The sequence below is a fragment of the Caretta caretta genome, chromosome 2 (assembly GCF_965140235.1).
Source record: "Caretta caretta isolate rCarCar2 chromosome 2, rCarCar1.hap1, whole genome shotgun sequence".
Taxonomy (NCBI): domain Eukaryota; kingdom Metazoa; phylum Chordata; order Testudines; family Cheloniidae; genus Caretta; species Caretta caretta.
This window is the reverse complement of record NC_134207.1, coordinates 40,041,012-40,063,819: the sequence shown is the minus strand read 5'-3', so window position 1 is coordinate 40,063,819 and position 22,808 is coordinate 40,041,012. Positions and strand designations below refer to the sequence as shown.

The 22,808-nt window shown below is 37.6% G+C and overlaps 1 protein-coding gene across 10 annotated transcripts in view; it reads left to right on the top strand.

The window, feature by feature from the left end:
* VPS13B (vacuolar protein sorting 13 homolog B) overlaps window positions 1-22,808 on the top strand; it is a 940,751-nt gene that overhangs the window by 316,526 nt on the left and 601,417 nt on the right. The window contains exon 18 of one of the 10 annotated variants that reach the window (XM_048841335.2): window positions 12,818-13,111. The exons of 8 other annotated variants lie outside the window; for them this stretch is intronic. In XM_048841335.2, the coding sequence (XP_048697292.1) occupies window positions 12,818-12,933 (116 nt within the window). In that variant the 3' untranslated portion in view covers window positions 12,934-13,111. Of the gene's footprint in view, window positions 1-12,817; window positions 13,112-22,808 lie in introns of those variants that run through there. One more of the 10 variants, XM_075125029.1, reaches the window with a different exon arrangement.

Below are 22,808 nucleotides of genomic sequence, written 5' to 3'. Positions count from 1 at the left end.
GCGCTAAAGATTTATATATCCCTTGATGCTTCAACGACCATTCCAGAGCATATGCGTCCATGCTGATGATGGATTCTACTCGATAACAATCCAAAGCAGTGTGGACCGATGCATGTTCATTTTCATCATCTGAGTCAGATGTCACCAGCAGAAGGTTGCTTTTCTTTTTTTGGTGGTTTGGGTTCTGTAGTTTCTGCATCAGAGTGTTGCTCTTTGAAGACTTCTGAAAGCCCGCTGAACACCTCATCCCTCTCAGATTTTGGAAGGCACTTCAGAATCTTAAATCTTGGGTCGAGTGCTTTACCTATCTTTAGAAATTTCACATTGGTATCTTCTTTGAATTTTGTCTAATTTTCAGTGAGTTTGTTCATAAAATGAACAACATGTGCTGGGTCATCATCCAAGACTGTTATAACATGAAATATATGGCAGAATGCGGGTAAAACAGCAGGGGACATACAGTTCTCGCCGAAGGAGTTCAGTCACAAATTTAATAAACGCATTATTTTTTTAACGTGTGTCATCAGCATGAAAACATATCCTCTGGAAAGATGGCCGAAGCATGAAGAGGCATATGTGCATCTGGCACATAAATATCTTGCAATGCCAACTACAACAGTGCCATGCAAATGCCTGTTCTCACTTTCAGGTGACATTTTAATTAAGACATGGGCAGCATTATCTACCATAAATGTAAACAAACTTGTTTCTCTTAGCGATTGACTGACTCAGAAGTAGGACTGAGTGGACATGTAGGCTCTAAAGTTTTACATTGTTTTGTTTTTGAGAGCAGTTATGTAAGAAAAAAAATTCTACGATTGTAAGTTTCACGTTCATGATAAAGAGATTGCATTACAGTACTTGTAAGAGGTGATTTGAAAAATACTGTTTATTTTGTTTATCATTTTACAGTGCAAGTATTTGTAATAAAAATAAAGTGAGTACTGTACACTTGGTATTCTGTGTTGTAATTGAAATCGAAGTACTTGCAAATGTAGAAAAACAGAAAAATATTTAATAAATGTCAATTGGTATTCTATTGTTTTACAATGCCATCAATTATGACTAATTTTTTTAATTGCGATTTCTCTTTTTTGAGTTAATCATTTGAGTTAACTGCGATTAATCGTTAGCCCTAATAATAATAATAGTTAGTTTTTACTTTAAGGCTCAAAAGTTACTTTAAAGATTTTTTAACTCCATCCTTCTTATCTACCACTTCCATTCTCTCCTTTCCAGCAAAGGTATAAGGTTCCTCTTCCCAGTTACTTACCAATTCTCTTTGCATCAATGGGAAATTTGCCTGCAGACCCTTTTTGTCTGTTTCAAGTTTGAATTTCAGTGATCCTTTCAGGTTTCCAATATTAGTCATCAAGTTGCATATGTATCATTACATTTTTGAGCTGGTGTATATGAAAATTATTCAAGATTTTTTATTTAAGATTTAGTACTAAGGTCTGAGCATTTGGCATCAGTGATGAGTCAGCCCACTGCCAACAAGAACTGGCTTCCATTGAGCAGTGATTGTATTAGACTGTTCTTCCCAAATGGGATTGACTTTCCAGACAAACCTGCTAGCATTTATTGATTCAGTTATCAAATTCCTCCTGGCTTTTGCCCTTCTGAAAAATCCTCCTTATGCTTTCAGTGTATTGAAAGACCATAATATAGCAGTGTACTGAGTTGGTGAGATGTCCAATGGGAGCTCACAGAAATAGTAGTTAAGCTTCTTTTTAGATTTAACATCTTTATTATTAGGGAGAAAAAGTAAACGGAACATTAATTTACAAATGACACTTAGGTTGTGTCTACACTGCAATTAAACACTTGTGGCTTTCTGAATCAGGCTTGTGGGGCTCGGACAACAGGACTGTTGAATTGCTGTGTAGACATTCAGGCTTGGGCTAGAGCATGGGCTGTGGGCTCCCGCAAGGAAAGTCCCTAAGCCCAGGCTCTAGCCCAAGCCCGGTTGTCTACACTGCAATTAAACAGCCTCGTAACACGAGCCTCATGATCCTGAGTCAGCTGACTCAGGCCAGCCACAGGTGTTTAATTGCAGTGTAGACGTACCCTAAACAGGAAAATGAACACCCAGGAGGACAGCAAATTTAAGACTCGAGAAGTTACAAATATGAACAGAAAAAAAACACCCAAGTTTTGTCTTGGATAGTGCATGCTGTTTTTTGTGGGGTATAGTAATCTAACACAGGATTATTCAGTAGGATAATAAGATCATTGGAAAGCAGTAGTGAGAAAAACAATACAAAAACTGATAGAGACAATAGAGGACAACAGATTAGATATGAGCTTGCAGTATAATATGATAGCAGTAAAAATGGTATGATTTTGGATTGTATATTCAGTTATCACTACATATATAAAATATATGGTAATTGTTTTCTATGTGGCTCTCACAAGACTTGTAACGGGGTTCTCTTCTCACTATTGGGGCATCTCTTTGTGGCTGCATCTGGGGAATGGCTCTATATGGTCTGATGCCCTTTTCCATCTCTCATTCACACTGTGGCTCCTCTCATGCTCTGGGAGTTGCAGTGCTTACCCTATGTGATTCAGGGTACTCCCTTTTCATGGTTTGGCCCTCTGGCCAGGTCACTAGGTGATTTTCCCCCTTCCTGGTTATAAAAGTCTTACTCGTTGACTGACCAGGTATCATTCCCAGCAGTCCTCCAATCCAAGGCAGTGCCATTTCCCCAATGGCTGGTAGGTGAACCTGGGCCCACCCTATTCTCTGGGTTATAGCTCATGGACCTTCTAATCTGCAGACAAGGTTTGCTCCATCCCAAATCTTGCTGCCATTTCCCTGAGCCGTTTCTATTGCGTCTCTCTCAGGCTTCTACCCCAGCAGCCTTCTGAATAAATCCTTCCTTCAGAGAATGAATCTCAGGGGTTCTCCTCTTTCACTGGCTTTCCTTCTTTCGCTCTCTAATGCCCAGCTAGTGACTACAGGGTTCCACACTGCCACCCCTTTCTGCTGCCAGCTTTCTGCCTTATACCAGCCCCTCCTGTGCCTGCTCAGCTGAGCTCCATCCTCAGTTAGGGATTGCATGTCAAACCTAACTCTCCCTTAGGTGAGGCTTATCAGGTTACTTAACCCCCCTCTGAGCCACATTAACTCTTTTCTTACTAGTGTGGGATTAATACCCCATCACAAGACAATACCTAGAATGCTGTGTTTTGTTTGGGAATGGAGCACCTATGTACTAGAAAGATGTTTCAGACCTGGAAGACAGTCAATAAAATGAAGCCACAGTGATTAACAGAGATGGGCCCAATGAAAACTGTCGAGCAAGGGCTTGAAGTGGTGGTGGCAGGAGGAAATAGTGGTACTCTCCTAAAGTGTTCCATTTACAGTAGATACTACAGATGTTTCAAAATCTAGTTAGTTCTGCTGGGCTCTGCAAGCAGGATGGATTTGATTTAAATCACTAGTGAGGAAGACTTTATTTAATCATGGATTTCTACATAAAAGTGCATTCTTCTTGGTTGTTATAACCTTAATACATATTCTTCACAACTGTAGGTTTCATTTTTGGAAGGTACACACTGTACATTTTTAAAGTGATTTATTTTGAAAACTTTTCAGATTAGTTTTACAGCTATATCAGAAAATGAATGATTGATTGGTTATTTCGTTTGCCAAAGGCAATTGAAGCACATATTTATGAAGTCATTGGGAAGTGAACTATCTCTAATTCAACAGATTAATCATTAATAGTTGGAGGATTTTCTTGTCATGCTGAATTAGAAGGAGAACATCACCAGACAGACATTTACATTGTTTTATTTAACTAAAACAACAACATTATGTATTCTGGATTTTTTTCTTCAACAGCAAACATATGCTTGTTTTGTTAAAATATTATATGAATTTTTTAATTTAGTTAAACATTCAAGTTTTTTAAAATCAGGTTTATTTTTGTTAAAATTGTTTTTAACTAAAATAGTTAAATGAAATACTAAAAAAAACCCCACAAAAATTAAATCGACTTTGCAGCCAGGTAAACACGAGAAACTTTAAAATATTGGCTTCTGCAGCTAACTCAGTTGTCTTCACTTTCATTTTCCTGTTTGCTCATAATCTGGAAAAGAAAAACAAGCTTTCCTGCTTTTTCAGGTGCCAAATGATTTCTCAGTTAGGAATGAATTAGTCCAAAAGAAGAAAATACTCTTTCTACAAGAGCAGAAGAAGCTACTGCTGTTAAAAGTGAGATTATCACTTCAACAGTCTCTGAATGCAAGTGCTTAAGTGACTCCATCAGTTCACTGGTGTGACTTTCTTTAAAACATCATCAGCAAACATATAATTCTTGAATGATTCATCCTTAGCTCTGAAGTTTATTATAGTTGGCATTATGGAGGGATGATTGCTGGATGTTCATGTCATAGCCAACTTTTCTTCAGCAGTTAAGGTTTGACCCTGGTCCCATTCATTTTTTAATGCTTGTAGTTAAACTCTGTCATTGCATATTTCTCTTTTTAAGTTCAAAATAAAACAATATTTTATTGTCAGCAATAAAACAGCTATTTCCCTGCATTTTGTTCAAGGCTACAGAAATAGGCTTCTGGGTACTCAGCATGTGTTCAACATTTCTCTTAAGCCCAATGTTGAGAACTTTGGCTGTGACAGTGCCATCTATTTTTTCACGATTTTGTTCACAAACTGTCATCAGATTAGGCCAGTTCTTGACACAGTGCTCAAAACAGTCCACTACCGAGTTCCATCACGCGTCTTGGGGGAGAGTTAGCGTGGTTCCTCCCACTTTTTTCAGAGCAATTGTGATAAAATGTCTAGACATTTGAAATTTTTTTCACAGTTTGTTATACTGCTGCTTTTTGTAAGTATTCTGCTGTGTGTGAATTTTGTGATGTATCAATTGTTTCTGTAAGGAAGACATTCCCTTCTGTTGTCATCCAGGCACATACAACAGGATCATTGTGGACATTGCTCCACCCATCAAGAATCAAAGGTTAACAATTTCACCCTCTAGACCTTTTGCACAGTGCTCAATTTCTCTTTCATACACTTTATCCAGCAATTTGCCTGCAACATCTGCTCTGTTGGATGGACTGTATCCTGGTCTTAATGACGGAACCACGTTAATGAAGTGTGGGTTCTCAATCATACGGAAAGGAAAGTTTGTTGCATAAACAAACCGGGCAATTTTTTCATCAATTACCTCTTTTTGTAATCTGCTGGTTCTTATCACAAACTTATCTATGATTGTTTCTGGATGATGGAGATTTTTTTTTCTTTTTGCTACAGGTGATATATTGTGGCTATGTGACATACATGATGTGATTGAAACACTGTCATTGGCAGATAACTCTGAAACTGTAGAAAATGATGGTGATCTTAAAGGTGGATAGTCTTCAGAATCGTATATGTTGAAGATGGATTCTCCTAAACAAAATAAGTCAGTGCAGTTATTTAATTATTATTACCATACTGCCCATTTAGTATTACTTATTGCATTCACTGACAGTACTACTTTAAAGGTGAAATTGTAAAAGGAAGATCTGCCTATTTCAGCTATTTATTTTTTATCACAATTGCATCTAGAGTAACAACTATATTTTTTGCTCAAACATGAGAATTCAAGAATAGTCCAGAAGGAAGACAGGCAATCCTTAAGAAAGGAGTATGATGAAAGGAATATGTCTGAACATGCAGGATCTTCAGATTGGTAAATTTAGGTTGGTAACCCTAAGTTTACCAATCTGAAGATCCTGCATGTTCAGACATGTTCCTTTCATCATCTTCAACGCAGCTTCCTCCTGAGAAAGAATACTTCTCATGATGTTTCATTCGGGCAACCAGGCCTTGTTGCGTCTCTCCTAGCACTACTTGCTTGTTAGGAACAAAGAGAGGTGACACTCACAATAGACTGCGCAGATCTTTATAATGTGATCGTGTCTCTCCTTTCTTAACTATTTTGAATGGTTTTGAAATAGCTAACCTTTCATAAAGATTGGATCTGAATAACCCTGGACTTTGTGGAAGATCAGATCTAAACTTGATGGCATGGGTCCATCACTCTGATTAAAAGATGGATAGGGATTGATTTATATAGAGAGATTTAAAGAGGTAAATATATATTAGGGCTAACATTTTCAAACTTGGGTATCTAAAGTAAGGCAACTAAATAAGTAGTCTGATTTTTTTAAAGGTGCTGAGATCCTCTGAACTCTCATTGACTTCACTGGGAGCTACAGGGTCTTAGCACCTCTGGAAATCTTTCACAAGTAGCTTTCTAACAAAGGTGGAATTGTACTCTTTACCTTTGGGGATAATTTATATCATGTTCTTAAAACAGGAACCTTAGAAGGACAATCTCTTCTATAGGTTTCTCTGTGTACAAATTAGAATATCTATGTAATACTGGAAGAACTATAGTGGCTCCATAGTTAAGGTGTGTGGAGATTTATTTATGTAGTACTTTCCAAAGCACTTTCAAAACATAAATTCTCCACTGTGTGATAGCCTCCATTTTTCCTTTGGGGAAACAGGGACAGAGAGAGATTGTGACTTGACTTGAATTACACAGCAAATCAGTTCCAAACCCAAGATTATAACCCAAGTCTCTTGGCATTTAGGCCTATGCCTAGTCTTCTACACTACTGTGCCTCCTAGGAAAAAGTCATTTAACTGTCTTTTTTACCATAACATCCCTACAGCTGGACACACCACATTGTCTGAGGCCACAGACTCAGGTGAGAAAGAATAGGTCACTCATCTGGGTTCCTCTGAAGTTCTTCAATGTTTTCTCTTATCTGGACTATATAATTTGGTTCCTCTGAAAGTGTTGCTACCTCACTTGTTCTCCCACATTCCCAGGTTGTTAATATACTAAACACCTGTATTGAAATTTGGGACACACAGCTGCTAATAGTTTGAAAATTAACAACTTATCTCTACTCTTCTATGCTACATAGCCAGTTTTTGATCTGTGATAGTATTTACCCTGTCACCTGATGGCTTACTATCTTCAATAGCATTTTGTAAAAGACTTTTTCAGAGGCCTTTTGAAAGTTCAAATACGTTTTATAAACTCTGATTAAAGAATTTCTAGTAGATTAGAATAACACAATTTTCTTTTATGGAAGCCATGTTGTTTTGGCCTGATGGTATCATGGACATTTTAGTGTTTTGCAGTCCTATTTAGTATTATGATTTCAACTAATTTGTCTGGCCCTGAAGTAGTGTTTACTTACTTGTAATTCCTAGGAAAATCAAAGTGCTATTTTAAAAACATAGAACATTTTAATGAAAGAATGCATATTTTTGGTAGCAGCTCAATTACATCATTCTTAAATTCCTTCAGAACTGCTGGATGTTTATTATCTAATCCTGGTGATTTTGCCCTTTAAATTATCCATTTGTTCCAATATCCTCTCTTTTGATGCCTCTGTTTTTTGGAATATCTCACCTTAATTTATCTGAAAAGAGTGGGGGCAGGGTAAGTATGTTGGCTTGATCTTACAGGATGAAGATTGATCCAAAGCATCAGTCAGCTTCTCTGCAATGTCCTTATCCCCCTTAATTGCTCACTGGTTATAGATCACACCCATAGATTGTCTTCTAGACTTCCTGCTTGAAATACAGCGTTAATAATAGGGTTGTCAATTAATCCTATTAATCCTACTGGGGGGAGAGATAGCTCAGTGGTTTGAGCATTGGCCTGCTAAACCCAGGGTTGTGAGTTCAATCCTTGAGGGGGCCATTTGGGATCTGGGGCAAAAATTGGGGATTGGTCCTGCTTTGAGCAGGGGGTTGGATTAGATGACCTCCTGAGGTCTCTTCCAATCCTGATATTCTATGATTCTATAATCGCAGTTAACTCATGCGATTAACTCAAAAATATTAACTGCAATTAAAAAAATTAATCAAGATTAATTGCACTGTTAAACAATAGAATACCAATTGAAATTTATTAAATATTTTTGGATGTTTTTGTACATTTTCAAATATATTGATTGCTATTACAACACAGAATACACAGGGTACAGTGCTCACTTTATATTATTTTTTATTACAAATATTTGCACTTTAAAAACGATAAACAAAAGAAATAGTATTTTTCAAATCACCTCATACAAGTACTGTAGTGCAGTCTTGATCATGAAAGTGTAACTTACAAATGTAGATTTTTTTGTTACATAACTACACTCAAAAACAAAACAATGTAAAACTTTAGCACCTTCAAGTCCACTCAGTCCTACTTCTTGTTCAACCAATCACTAAGACTAACAAGTTTGTTTACATTTATGGGAGATCCTGCTGCCTGCTTCTTATTTACAGTGTCACCTGAAAATGAGAACAGGCATTCACATGGCACTTCTGTAGCCGGCGTTGCAAGGTATTTACATGCCAGATATGCTAAACATTCATATGCCCCTTCATGCTTCAGTCACCATTCCAGAGGACATGTGTCCATGCTGATGATGTTTACTAAAAAAAAATAGTGCATTAATTAAATTTGTGACTTAACTCCTTGGAGGAGAATTGTATGTTCCCTGTCTGTTTTCCGCGCATTCTGCCATATATTTCATGTTATAGCAGTCTTGGATGATGACCCAGCAAATGTTGTTCATTTTAAGAACACTTTCACTGCAGATCTGACAAAATACAAAGAAGGTACCAATGTGAGATTTCTAAAGATAGCTACAGCACGGGACCCAAGGCCCTCCAAAATCTGAGAGAGGCGAGGTGTGGAGCATGCTTTCAGAAGTCTTAAAAGAGCAACACTCCAATGCGGAAACTACAGAAGACAAACCACCAAAAAAAAAAAAAATCAACCTTCTGCTGGTGGCAGCTGAGCCAAATGATAAAAATGAACGTGCATCGGTCCGCTCTGCTTTGAATTGTTATCGAGCAGAACCAGTCATCAGCATGGATGCATAACCTCTGGAATGGTGGTTGAAGCATGAAGGGACATATCGTATGTTAATATCTTTTCACGCTGGTTACAACAGTGCCATGCAAATGCCTGTTCTCACTTCCAGGTGACATTGTAAACAAGAAGCGGGCACTATTATCTCCTGCAGATGTAACCAAGCTTGTTTGTCTGAGCAATTGGCAGAAGTAGGACTGAGTGGACTTGTAGGCAATAAAGTTTTACATTGTTTTATTTTTGAATGTAGGGGTTTTTTTTACATAATTCAACATTTGTAAGTTCAACTTTCATGATAAAGAGCTTGCACTACAGTATTTGTATTAGGTGAATTGAAATACACTATTTCTTTTGTTTTTTACAGTGCAAATATTTGTATTAAAATAAATAGAAAGTGAGCACTGTACACTTTATATTCTGTGTTGTAATTGAAATCAATATATTTGAAAATGTAGAAAACATCCCAAAATATTTAATTTGAAATATTTGTTCTATTATTGTTTAACAGTGCGATTAATCACGATTAATTTTTTTAATCACTTGACAGCCCTAGTTTTAAAAATTAACATGGCACATATTAAATGGATTAAAATTGGTTAAGTGATAGGTCTCAAAATATAATGATCATAGAATCATAGAATATCAGGGTTGGAAAGGGACCTCAGGAGGTCATCTAGTCCAACCCCCTGCTCAAAGCAGGACCAATCCCCAATTAAATCATCCCAGCCAGGGCTTTGTCAAGCCTGACCTTAAAAACTTCTAAGGAAGGAGATTCTACCACTTCCCTAGGTAATGCATTCCAGTGTTTCACCTCCCTCCTAGTGAAAAAGTTTTTCCTAATATCCAACCTAAATCTCCCCCACTGCAACTTGAGACCGTTACTCCTTGTCCTGTCCTCTTCTACCACTGAGAATAGTCTAGAACCATCCTCTCTGGAACCACCTCTCAGGTAGTTGAAAGCAGCTATCAAATCCCCCCTCATTCTTCTCTTCTGCAGACTAAACAATCCCAGTTCCCTCAGCCTCTCCTCATAAGTCATGTGTTCCAGACCCCTAATCATTTTTGTTGCCCTCCGCTGGACTCTTTCCAATTTATCCACATCCTTCTTGTAGTGTGGGGCCTAAAACTGGACACTGTACTCCAGATGAGGCCTCACCAATGTTGAATAGAGGGGAACGATCACGTCCCTCGATCTGCTTGCTATACCCCTACTTATACATCCCAAAATGCCATTGGCCTTCTTGGCAACAAGGGCACACTGCTGACTCATATCCAGCTTCTCGTCCACTGTCACCCCAGGTCCTTTTCCGCAGAACTGCTGCCTAGCCATTCGGTCCCTAGTCTGTAGCGGTGCATTGGATTCTTCCATCCTAAGTGCAGGACCCTGCACTTATCCTTATTGAACCTCATCAGATTTCTTTTGGCCCAATCCTCCAATTTGTCTAGGTCCTTCTGTATCCTATCCCTCGCCTCCAGCGTATCTACCACTCCTCCCAGTTTAGTATCATCCGCAAATTTGCTGAGAGTGCAATCCACACCATCCTCCAGATCATTTATGAAGATATTGAACAAAACCGGCCCCAGGACCGACCCTTGGGGCACTCCACTTGATACCGGCTGCCAACTAGACATGGAGCCATTGATCACTACCCGTTGAGCCCGACAATCTAGCCAGCTTTCTACCCACCTTATAGTGCATTCATCCAGCCCATACTTCTTTAACTTGCTGACAAATAAATGGGGTATTGTAATCAAGTGGGTGTGTTTCTAGAGGGATTCCGCAGTGGTCTGTTTCTGGAGTACTCTGCTTAAAATTTTTATCATTGACCTGAAAGAAAACATAAAATCATCACTGGTAAAGTTTACAAGCAATACAAAGATTGGGGGAGTGGTAAAAAATGAAGAGGTCAGGTTGCTGATACAGAAGAATCTTGATTGTTTGGTAAGGTGGGTGCAAACACACAATATGTGTTTTAATATAGCTAAATATAAATGTGTTCTTCTAGGAACAAAGACAGTAGGCCATACATAGAAGATGGAGGACTCTATCCTGGGATTCAGTGACTCTAAAAAGGATTTGGGGATAATGGTGGATAATCAGCTGACCATGAGCTCTTAGTATGACACTGTGGGTGAAAGAGTTAATGTGTTCCTTGCAGGCATAAATAGGAATCTTGAGTAAGAGTAGAGAGGTTATTTTACCTATATATTTGGTGTTTGAATACCTTGTCCAGTTTTGGTCTTTGCAAGTTCAAGAGGGATGTTGATAAATTGGAGAGAGTTCAGAGAAGAACCATGGTAATGATTGGAGTTCAATGTCTTATGGTGATAAGAGCTCCATCTATTTATTTTAATAAAGAGAAGTTAAGGGATGATTTGATCATAGTGTCTAAGTATCTACATGGGGAACAAATATTTTATAATGGGCTCTTCAGTCCAGCAGACAAAGATATAACACCATCCAGTAGTTGGAAGCTGAAGCTAGACCAGTGGTTCCCAAACTTGTTCCGCCGCTTGTGCAGGGAAAGCCCCTGGCGGGCTGGGCTGCTTTGTTTACCTGTCATGTCCGCAGGTTCAGCCGATCGAGGCTCCCAGTGGCCGTGGTTCGCTGTTCCAGGCCAATGGGAGCTGCCAGTCATGAAATGGCTTCCTCAGCTGGAGAACCTGGCAAAGAGTTTTGAAATGGGGTCTATGTTACATTGTCTATGTATGCTGTCAAAAACTGGTCTCTTCTGGAAGAAAATGTGGGAGTCCACTCCTCCAAACATGTGCATAACTGGCATAATAACTGTCTCATGGTAAAAGTCTTATGTGCTGAATTCCCCTGCCCCCCCCCCCAAATTGGCAGACATTGTTTCTAAAATTAGTGTAACTCTGCTGCTTTTAGAAAATTCTGCTTACTGGTAAGGTATTTTATTTTTGTGCGAATTCCCTACTATTTCAACGTAAGCACCATTGACAAATAACATTAAAGGATATGTGTTTCATTTATTAATGGAAAACTAAGATTTAGTATTTGCTCAGGTTTGTAGATAGCTTTTGCATTTTGTCATCCTTACAAATCAGTGAATTTACCTACGACAGATTCTGTAGTTTGAACATTGTGGAGAAGTATGCTGGAAGTTTGCACAGAGTCATTAGCTGTTCAGTTGATTGTTTTCCTTTACTCTATTGCCTTTAACTTATTAAAATATCACCAGGTTTTTTAGTAGAGACTTGATCAAAATAATTCTTTAAGACATTGTTTTCTGTACATCAGTAAAGTTATTTTAACACTTATGTGACTGAGAAGAGCTAAGCATGTGTCTTCCAAATGTGGTTTTGACAGGAGAAATCTCTCCTATTACATTTTAATGCTGACATGATACTATTAAAAATAAACGAGATTATCAGAATTATAAAAGATAAAGCAGATTTACTCTATACTGTCCTTTTCATCAGGTATACATATCATAGAGAATTCACCTGAGTTAAGCAGTTCATCTTGGAGCTAAACAAATACAAATAGAAAAATGTTATGTAATTACAATAAATGTGACAAAATATAATATATAACTAGCAGGAAGTTTTATGATATACTAACTGTAATTGATTCCAGTGATTTGTCTGTTATTGCCAATGCAAATAATTGTAACATCTGTCAAAAACCAACCACTACTATGAAAACCTTTTAACATTTTGCACGTAATAAACTATTTTATACATAAACTACCTTATTGTTTATATTAAAAACTAAAAAATATTCAGTCTGTTCCAGCCATTCTAACAAAAACTTTAATAAGTAGACATTGCATTAAAATGACACAATCCAGCAGTTATTTGGTAAGGCCAGCACAATCATAAATTTACCATCCATGCTTTTCCAAAAATACTAACCCATATTGTTCTCTCTGGACCTGTTGCAGGGATGACTAATCCAGCTGCTGAGGTCTCCCTTTATGTGTTTGATGGAACACTTGGCTTGCTAGACTACAGCTGTGTGTTTATGTGCAGTGCACACCTGCAGGGGCCTGACAAATAGCTGTAGTATGCAGAGTATACAAAATTACCCTGGCAGTGCTGCAAATAAGGAAGTTTCTGTTTTGAAGTCCATATGTGTGTGAGCTTGAGATGCCAGCTGGGGTATTTATGTTGCATTGCACAGATGTAAAACTGCCAACTGATTTTATACCAAATAAAGGCTAATCTTTTTATACATACTTGGTGTCAGAGTTATGAAGTGGTACATAAGAATGTTCTCACGACTTAGCTCTTTTAAAATAAAAGCTGACATTAAAAATACTTTCTATTCATATTGTGAATATTCAAGCAAACTGACTGCATTTATTTACGTATGTGTTGTACTATAGAATCTTAAGGGTTTTCTTATTAGTGATGTACACTTGAGTATAAATAATGACTTGATTTATTGTGCGTGCATACAGTATGCTGAATATCCTTTTTTCCTGTAGATCGGTTTAGCTCTGTGTTGAATCCAGTTTATGGGTTCTGAAATGTTAAAGCCAAATTTATACAGCTACTTAACTTGAAAGCTTTGCCTTCCTATTTTCAAGTGTATTTAATTTATAGCAGACTGAAATTTTTATCAAATAAAACACAGAGATTGAACATTTTTAGCATTGTAAAGAAATACTTTTTTTAAATGTAAGAATTTTTCCAAATGTGTGGGAAGTAGAAATAGCAAAGTTCATTTATTTGCTAAAATAAATAAAAGGTTGTACAGATTTAGGGCTCTATTCTGTTACCACTGAAGTCAGTGACCATACTTTCGGTAGGAACAGGATTGGGGCCAATAGTAAAGAAGAAAAGATAGATGAAATGATGAATTTATAATCTGTTTTTCCATGTAACATTTATTTTTAATGCTTTAAAAACATATAAAAAGTAGTAATTTTTATTGAGGCATATAGTTTGAGTCTGTGTGTTTCTAATACATTCTCATACTTCTGAACACCCACACACTGACTTCAGTTTCAGTTTTGTTTCCCTCTATCCCCAAAATATACTGTTTTGTCTATGACATATCAAATTCTTTTTATGCTTGTATTTTTGAAAAATTGCTATTTATTCCAAACCACTGACTGTTTGAATACATGCAAAGTTTTGCTTTTGGGTGTCCTTCTGTCAAATTATACATTTGAAACACATTTATCTAGACGTGTACAAATAAATACACCGTGGTGAAATGGGCACAGGTCCTATTAAAAATGGGAGGTACATCTGTGTATACTAGATTGAATTTTATCCACAGATCTTAGAAATTTTTTTTCCCCAAAGGCAGATGTACAACTTAAACATTTTGTTGTCAGTGCTCACCTTTTTGTCGTAAATGGGACAGAAGTAGATAAATAGCATATAAAACGGACAAATGAGGCTAAGACACTGATCCTGCAAAGTCTTAAGTGCATGTTTTAATGTTTGAATGAGTAGTGCCCCCAAAGTTAGGCATGTGTGCAAGTGTTTGCAGGATCTGTGTTTAGATCATATAGAAGCATGGCATCAGACCATATTTATTATAACTGTAAAACAATATTTATAGAGGGTAAGCTGGCTAGCATATTTCCTGCCTAAATAAACAATGTTTTCTGTTTATACAACATGACCTAGAATATGATTTTTACCTTTTGTGTTGTGAAAAAGGATATTTAACAAAAATATTGTTAAATTTGTCAGCAGACATAGACAGTAAGTGACAAACCTTATCCTGATTCAGAAATATAGCATTTTGTTTTTAATTTAGAGAGTTTAGAACACATCTCAGGGATTTTAGGGCAGAGTTTAGTTGAAGAGATGACGTGCTCTTATGATGGTCCAGCTCAAAGGAAGCTTTGTACTAGATATTATAACTGCTGAGAGCAGAGCTATACGATAGAGAAAACTGAGAAACAATTGAGAAGCACAACTCAAACTGGAAGACAAAAACTTCAAAAGAGATTACTTCTGCTATATGGGATGTAAGAAATCTTAATTATTGTTATATACCCTTATTTACAAAGTACTTTTCAAAGAAATGACTAAACCAAAATTATAAGACCAGAAGGACCAAACTCTTTATTACTCATGTGAGAGATTATGTTGCAAAGATGGCCTGGTTATTTAGTGTCAAGGCCAGCTCTCTTATAGAAGGATATCACTTCAAACAGTGCTGCCGCCACTGCAGGTTGCAAACACACAATTGAAGGCTTCTAGTTCTCAGCTCGTGCACAGATGTCTTTCCATAACTTTAGCCAGTAATTTCTTCAAATTGCTCAGTTTATCAGCAGCACATGTCATCAATCCTGGAGCGGTTGTTCAAGTCAAACTACAGAATCCTTAGCTTACAGACGCAGCTGCAAACAGGTGAACAGGCAGAAAGTAATTTGTGCAGCTTGGTGGCTGTCAGACGAAAGACAGACAATCTGTGTTTAAAACAGATTGCAGGCCTTGCATAAGCCAGACGAAAGGGATTTCTACAACTGCAAATAATTCCAAGGTTAACATGTTTTCCTTTCTGCCATTAGGTGATGTGTTAAAATTGGAAACAATGAACATTATAAATCTACAGAGAAACTAGAGATAAGTTGAAAGAGAAAAACAGATCACAAATAAGTTTGTATCCTTCTGTAGAAAAGGATAGAACTGGCATTCATATAGGCTGCCTCCTTACAAATTAAGCAAAGTTATAAAATAATGCTTTGTAAGATATAAAGATATGTCAGTACACATTTAACATTATAGTAAAGATTTCTAATTGCCAAAAGAAATAATGTGGATGAAGCATAAGTTCATAGTACTAAATCTTTACATTAAAATTTTGGTGTCTTTTCTGTGGTAAAAAGAAAAGCAAGAAAAATGTATGTTTCCCCGTTTACAGATTGTTAGAATTTGCATTTGTTGTGTCAGAAGTTCTACCAGAATACTTCTGCAGATTTTTGCTGACATGCTGCAAAGACGTATAAGGATTTAATTTGAACTTTGTCATTCCAGTGCTTCAAATGTTACAAGATATTACTTGCTAGATTTATAGTTTTACTTTACTAAAAAACTAAGAACATCAAAAGATTTTGGAAGTATTATAAAGAGATTAACTACAACACTAACCTAGTTACTGTAGACATTTAAAAATTTGCCAGAGATATCAATTTATGCTTGCTTTCCTGATCGCGAGTGTTTGGTGTACTGTGTAGTAACACAGAAGGTCTAATCCTTCCACTTCTCATGATCTATATAAACTTCCATTGACCTCACAACTTCTTTAGCAGTCTTCCAAGAGGTACTCATCAAGCTAATGTAATATACCCCTTCTTCCTGTTTAGTGAGTAAGTAGTTACGTAGACTAATATTGACAGGTAATACTATGCTTGGTTCAACTTGTTCTGGCAAAGTTTATCAGCTTAGAGATTTGTAGATGGAAGACGGTCCACAGCCTAACTTTCTACCATGAGGAAGAGAGTAGTTTTCTGCAGATGCTTTCAACAATTTTCACAGAATTATATATCAACAACTTTATTTATACTAAACAATCATAATTAGCATGATGATTTTTTAAGAAATTGAGGCTAAGATATTTTCCCTGCTTTCTAAAAAGTATTTAATACTTGTTGAGTTTTGGTTAATGATACAAAATTGCTACATGTGTATAATTGATTTTGGACTCTTCCTCTCACAAATTACAACTTTTCCAGTCAAATGTTATAAAGGTACATTGTAGTAAAATGTAATATGTTCATCCTACTGTAAAGTTAGGCATATAGTACTTACTGCAATCCAATGATGATATTCTTACAGTGGAATAAATACCTCTGAACTGTTAGAATGTCTGTTTTATAAATTTAAATGTACATGTTAATAAATATATATTAATGAATAATCCTTTAGGGAGAGTTATGCTGAGATTGAAATGTAGAATATGACATTTCTTGATAGCTGAGAAATTTAAGGCACTGTAGAGACTTGTGTTTTATTATACTTAGTGTTTTTCTTTATGCAATGCAAATTCCAAAATGTCCTTGAAATCCATCATATTTTTGAAACATTTTAGGTAATAAGGTATTTTGAATCTTTGACAGAGGAATTATTTGAAATAAAGCATGTCTTCTAACTTGCTTTTATGTCATATTAGAAGAATATATATGATTTTCTTTGTAGTTTAATTTTTTTAAATACACATAGAGGATTTTTCTTTTAATCCATATCAAATCAGAGAGATTTTTCACATCTTGTGAATTAACAAGTAATCATAATTAAAGAGAATTGACATTATTCAGACAGTGAAGCCGAACATAAAAATTATTTCCCTTTTTTTTTTTATTATGCTGCTAGCATGTCTTTTTTCATTTAGTTGTGCAGGGTAAATTTTTTTTGTATTCTATAGGTGTGATGCTATACTTTACACATATACATAATGTACACATATATGTGCTGTATATATTCACTGTGAAAGTGAGATCACCGTCTTGTAAAGGATGGTTTTAATTTGTCTTGGTGAATCAAGTGGATACTGTATTTAGGGAAAAAAATGTACTCATGCAGGTTGCTGTCTGCAGTCCAAATTGCTGATCAGAGAGTCTTTATACACATCGGTAATGTGCTGTGCAGTATAAGCTGAAATACATTCCACAAGGGAGGAAAACGGAATAGGTTACATACGCTGTTCCTAAGTGCAATGAATATAAAACTCCATTACTCACTTTAAGCAGGTGCTTTTTATATGAGGCTTTAAAGAAATATAAAACTGCTGGTGAAATGATTGGTTTGTATGGACACAACTCAACTTCCAGTGCTTTGACCAGATAAAAAAGAGTCTAAAAATATTCCTACAACATCCTTTTAATGGTTTCAAGGATTAAAGGTTAGTATCCTTCTGGTGTAAGAAACTGCCACTCCAGATGCTAAAGGTACTGTTTATTTTAACTACTCATAATGATACAGAATATTTTGGGGATAAGTAAAAACATTTCTTATCTTTTTTCCACTAAAATTAGAACACTCTGTTTTTAAGTTTAACTTAAACTATTCATATTAAATTATTAGGGAGAATTCTGTGATTTTTAACTGAAAACAAATTTTTAGATGTGCACAAGATAATTTGAGTGGATTAGACTGCTACTGAAATTAGAAATAAAAGACATCTTTTGATGTGGTGAAATTGTGGCCTCCCTGGCTACAGAAGGTTAGGAGTGAAGGTTCAGATTCAGGTATTATTTGGTTTTTTGTTTTGTTTTCTTGTTTAAACAGCCAGTAGTTCCCAAGAGAGAACAATGATTACTTTTAAATAATGTTGGTAAATAACTGCTCAACCTTTTCACATGTAATCCATACCACTTGTTACCTTTTCATTCCCTCAGGCTCCTACCCCAATCACTGTTGTTCTTCCACCTGTCCCATTTCCCATCCAGTGACTGTTTTCAACAGCAACCTGCATTGCCACAGCACATTGTAATGTATATCCCTATTGATGCTTCCCATTGGGTCTCCACCACCTCCACTTATTCTGCCACTATACCTGCTGTTTTTAATGTCCAGCCTATTCTTACAGGAGCACCTTGATGACTAATTGGTGTCTTTGCCTGAGACTCAGAATTCATGCTCTGACCTCTTCATTTTTCTTGAAGTATCTTTTCCCATTTCATTCATTTTGAACAGTTCTGTTTCTAGACTTATAAAAGGCAAGCCTGTTACTGGCAAATTTGGATTTGTTTTCGTTTCAGTGTACACTAACACTTCAAATACATCACTACTGTTCTTACATCATCTTCAGCATGGAAGTTCTTGACTTAACAGCTCTACAGCCATAGTTTCTCTGGTTTCATGACTATAGACCTTTTCTACTGTAATAGTCACTTAACTATCAATATCTCTGGTGACAGCCGCTCTGATACCTTGTTTCTAGCTTCCTTTACCTCATAAAGATAGTAATGATCTTTTACATTTTCATACCATTAACCTCTATACACCTTTAATACCTCTCCCTTACTTTTTCTGATCCTGCCATTAGTCAACATTTCTGTATTAGTTTGTATCTCCTCTCCCCGACCCTTATCCTTTGCATCTCCTGTAGCACTCAGTTTTCTTAGTGAGTCTTTTCTCTTGATCCTTGATTTTATTAATGATCATGTTTCATTAGTCTATTGTCAGTTCATATCTATTACACTATCCATTTCTTGATTCTGGATCACTTTGCTCTCATCTGAGTTTCTACCAGTTCCCCTTCTCCCACATAATGTGGCACACAAATAACTTCAATAAACTCAATTCTATCTGCTGGCATATGGAGAGAAGAAAGTGCTTCTTGGACTTCTATAAAAAAACCTAGGAAGTCCACTGTCTGTTCATTCTCTTCCTAGAGTTCAGAGACATAGTTTCCTGTCATGCATCACTGAGGAAACTAGTGACTCATTATCCTTGTTCCATATTATTATTTTAAGTAGTAATATTTGCTTTGTCCTTCCTTTATAACAGGGGTTCTCAAACTTCACTGCACCGTGACCCCCTTCTGACAACAAAAAAGACTATATGACTCCAGGAGTGGGGGACTTGAAGCCTGAGCCTGTGTGAGCCCCACCACCCTGGGGAGGGGGACCAAAGCCAAAACCCGAGGTTCGTCACCCAGAGTTGAAGCCCTTGGGCTTTGGCCCCAGGCAGTGGGGCTTAAACTTTGGCTTCGTCCCTGGGCCCCGGGGCTTGGGCTTTGGCCCTGGGCCTGAGCAAGTCTAATGCCAGCCCTGGCGACCCCATTTTACGACATTGACCCACAGTTTGAGAACTGCTGCTTTAGGAGATTGAAAATATATCCGATTCTCTTGTTATCTTCAGGGCAGCTGTCTGTTTCTATTCTTTATATGTTTGCAACTCTGAATCCACTTCCAGCCTTTTTTTTTTCCTTATAAGATCAGCTATCATCCCTTGTATCAACAATTCCATCTTCTCTGGTTCTTTCCTTGTCATGCTCAAAATAGTTGCTACTATCCATTTCATTGAAAATTTGCTCACCTTAATTTTGGTCTTAGTCATTAGTTAACTACTGCTCTCCACTGCTCTTATTCTATTCTATTCAGGTTCTTACACTGTCCTTATCACTGTAGTATCTGAGCAAATTCCAGCAGTGCATTGAGCAGTATGACCTAGGGCTTGTCTTCGCTACTGCACTACATCGGCGTTGCTGCATTGATGCAGCTGCGCTGATGTCGCGCTATGTCGATGGGAGAGCACTCTCCTGTCGACGTATTACTCCACCTCAGTGAGAGGTGGAAGCTATGTCAGTGGGAGAGCGTCTACCGCTGACATAGCATAGTGAAGACACCTCTTTAAGTCAATGTAAGTTATATTGCTCAGGGGGGGTGATTTTTTCACATCCCTGAGTGACATAGCTTACATCCACTTAAGAGGTAGTTTAGACAAGCTCCAAGATCTGTGACATGTAGTTCATTTTCTTTTATCCTCTTCCCTGCGGGAGAATTGTGATTGCTGTGTAGTGTTTTGTTTTGGTTTTGTTTTTTAAATGTACGTGCTGCTATATGTGTGTGTGAGAAGGCAGGGTCGAAAAAGTGTGCCGTGCAGTAGGCGCAGAAGGTGGTGAAGTTTGTGATGGGCTCCTGTAGGAGTTCAGTCAGCTGTCTTAGGCCAGTCCCAAGAAACATTGCCTCCTGCATAGACTAGCACTCTCTTTATGGTAATTCCATTGTGCCTGAGCAGTGGAGTTGTCAAACACAGTCTTCATCCCAGAGTTTAAAGATGATTGTTTAGATATTCTGAGGCCAGGCCATGGAGCAACTTGAAGATAAGGATTGAGGCCTTGAACTTGAGTCTATATTCTGTGGGAAGCCAAAGATAGTGAAGGCCAGGTTTTGTGTGCTTATGGTACCTTGTGTTGTTGAGGAGATATGCTGAAGTGTTCTTTACCAACTGGAGTTTTGTAAGGACGACTGGCTTCCTGCCCATGTATATTGGATTGCTGTAGTCCAGCTGAGAGGTGATGAAGGTGTATATAATTGAGGCCCGGTCATCATCTTCCAGGGTCGGATGGAATCTTCTAGCTCAGGAGGTGGTTGAGATCATTATTTGTGGATGCTGCTATGTGACCCAGGGACCCAGGATCATTCCTAAACTACATAGAGAATTGATCAATAATGGTTGTGTACCTTGGCTGCATACCCTTCAAAGAGCTTTCCTCTTTTTCCCCAGCAAAACCTCTGTCTTGTTCAGGTTCAGCTTCAATCAGCTCTTCCAGTTACTGGACTATCTTGGTGGTAATGGTATGGTCATTTGTGGTAGGTAGAGCTGTATACTGCTGGCTCTTCAGTCTGTGTCATCCTACCAATTTACCTATTGGCTGAACGTAGGTGTTGATAGGTCCGGAGAGAGAATTGATCTAGTGGGACTCCACAAGTGAGGTGTTTGGTGGTAGAGGTTCTATTTCCCATCACTGCTCATTGGGTGTGTCTCTTTAGGAGGGACTTAAACCATTTTCACCACAGTTGCCTGGGCCCCTATTGCTTCTCTTAGGTAGGACATGAGGATGAGAATGAAAGTCTTTCCTCTCTCCATTTACAGCAAGAGAGCATCCATCAATGCCACAAAAGTTGTTTCCATCCCATGTCCTGGCTTGAGTTCGTCAATTAGATGAGCTTGTAGCTAGCTTTTGTTTGAGCTTGCTTAGGAATGGAAGGTTTAATACTGAGCAGTCGTTAGCTAGAATCATATGTTCAGGGTTGATATCTTCATTGCCAGTTGCACTATTGCATATTTGAAGGAGAAAGGGAATACTCTTTCCCTGAATGAGACATTAGTATTTGCCACAAGTAACACAAGTTGCTTGTGACTCTTTTCTACCAACCAGGAAGGGCATGGGTCGGATTCACGTATCTTGGGTTGAGACTCCTTTTAGAGTTTCCAATCCTTCTTCATAAGTGAATGTACTGAAATCTAGGAATGCAGGCAAACTGTTTGCTGCCTGGGTTGATGGAGTGGATCCATGCTGTTTGAAAAACCTTCCTAAATGCACATGATCTTTTCAGTGAAGTAATACTTTGCAGTGCTTTGTGCTGGTTTCTGTTATGGGCTATAGACATTCGGCACTGATGAAGTTGTTTACCATCTTGGATAGCTACTTAGAGTGGGATATGGCATATTCAGTGGAGGTTGATAGAAAGTTTTTCTTGGCCTGTAAAACGACTTCAGTATAATCTTTGACATTCTCCAGCCTGTTTGTTTCAGCTTTCGTTTTTCGCCATAGGTGCTTGAGTTTCCAACTTCTCTGTCTCAGCTGGTGCAGAGTATCAGAAAATCAAGGAGATATATGTGGGTGAAGGAAAGGAATGAACTGTATGGGAGCCAGAGTGTTCATGGCTGAGATTAGAGTATGATGATAATTATTCACCAGATCATTGACATCTTGTTCTGTTTTGGAATGTTGTTCTGCTTCAGCATGCTTTGAAATTTGATTAAGTCTGAGTCTTTGTGTTTGAATCAGGGTCATGTGACTTTCTTGTCAATTGGGAGCTGGGAAAGCCTTAAATAGGTAATAGTCTGTCAAAAACAGTGGCTGGGTTGTGATGTTCTCGATATTAATATCTAATCTGAAGACCAGGTCCAAGGTGTGACTGGCGATGTGGGGTTGGACCAGAGGTGGCTTGTGAAAGTCCTATGGAGACAAGTGAGGAGATTCTGCACCTGTGGACTTGGCAGCATGCATGTTGAAATTTCCCAGGAGATAAGACTGACATATTTCTCCAAGAAGGTGTCAGTGAGCTCCTTTATGAACTCTTTAGTCTTTGGTGATCTATAAATGAGCATAGAATCTGTTAGGTTTGGCTCTGGTTTCTATTGTTAGATAAATTATTTTGAATTAATTTGGCTTACCTGAGCCACTTCTTTTCAATCTGGTGTTTGAAGAGAAGATGAATGCAATGCCACCTC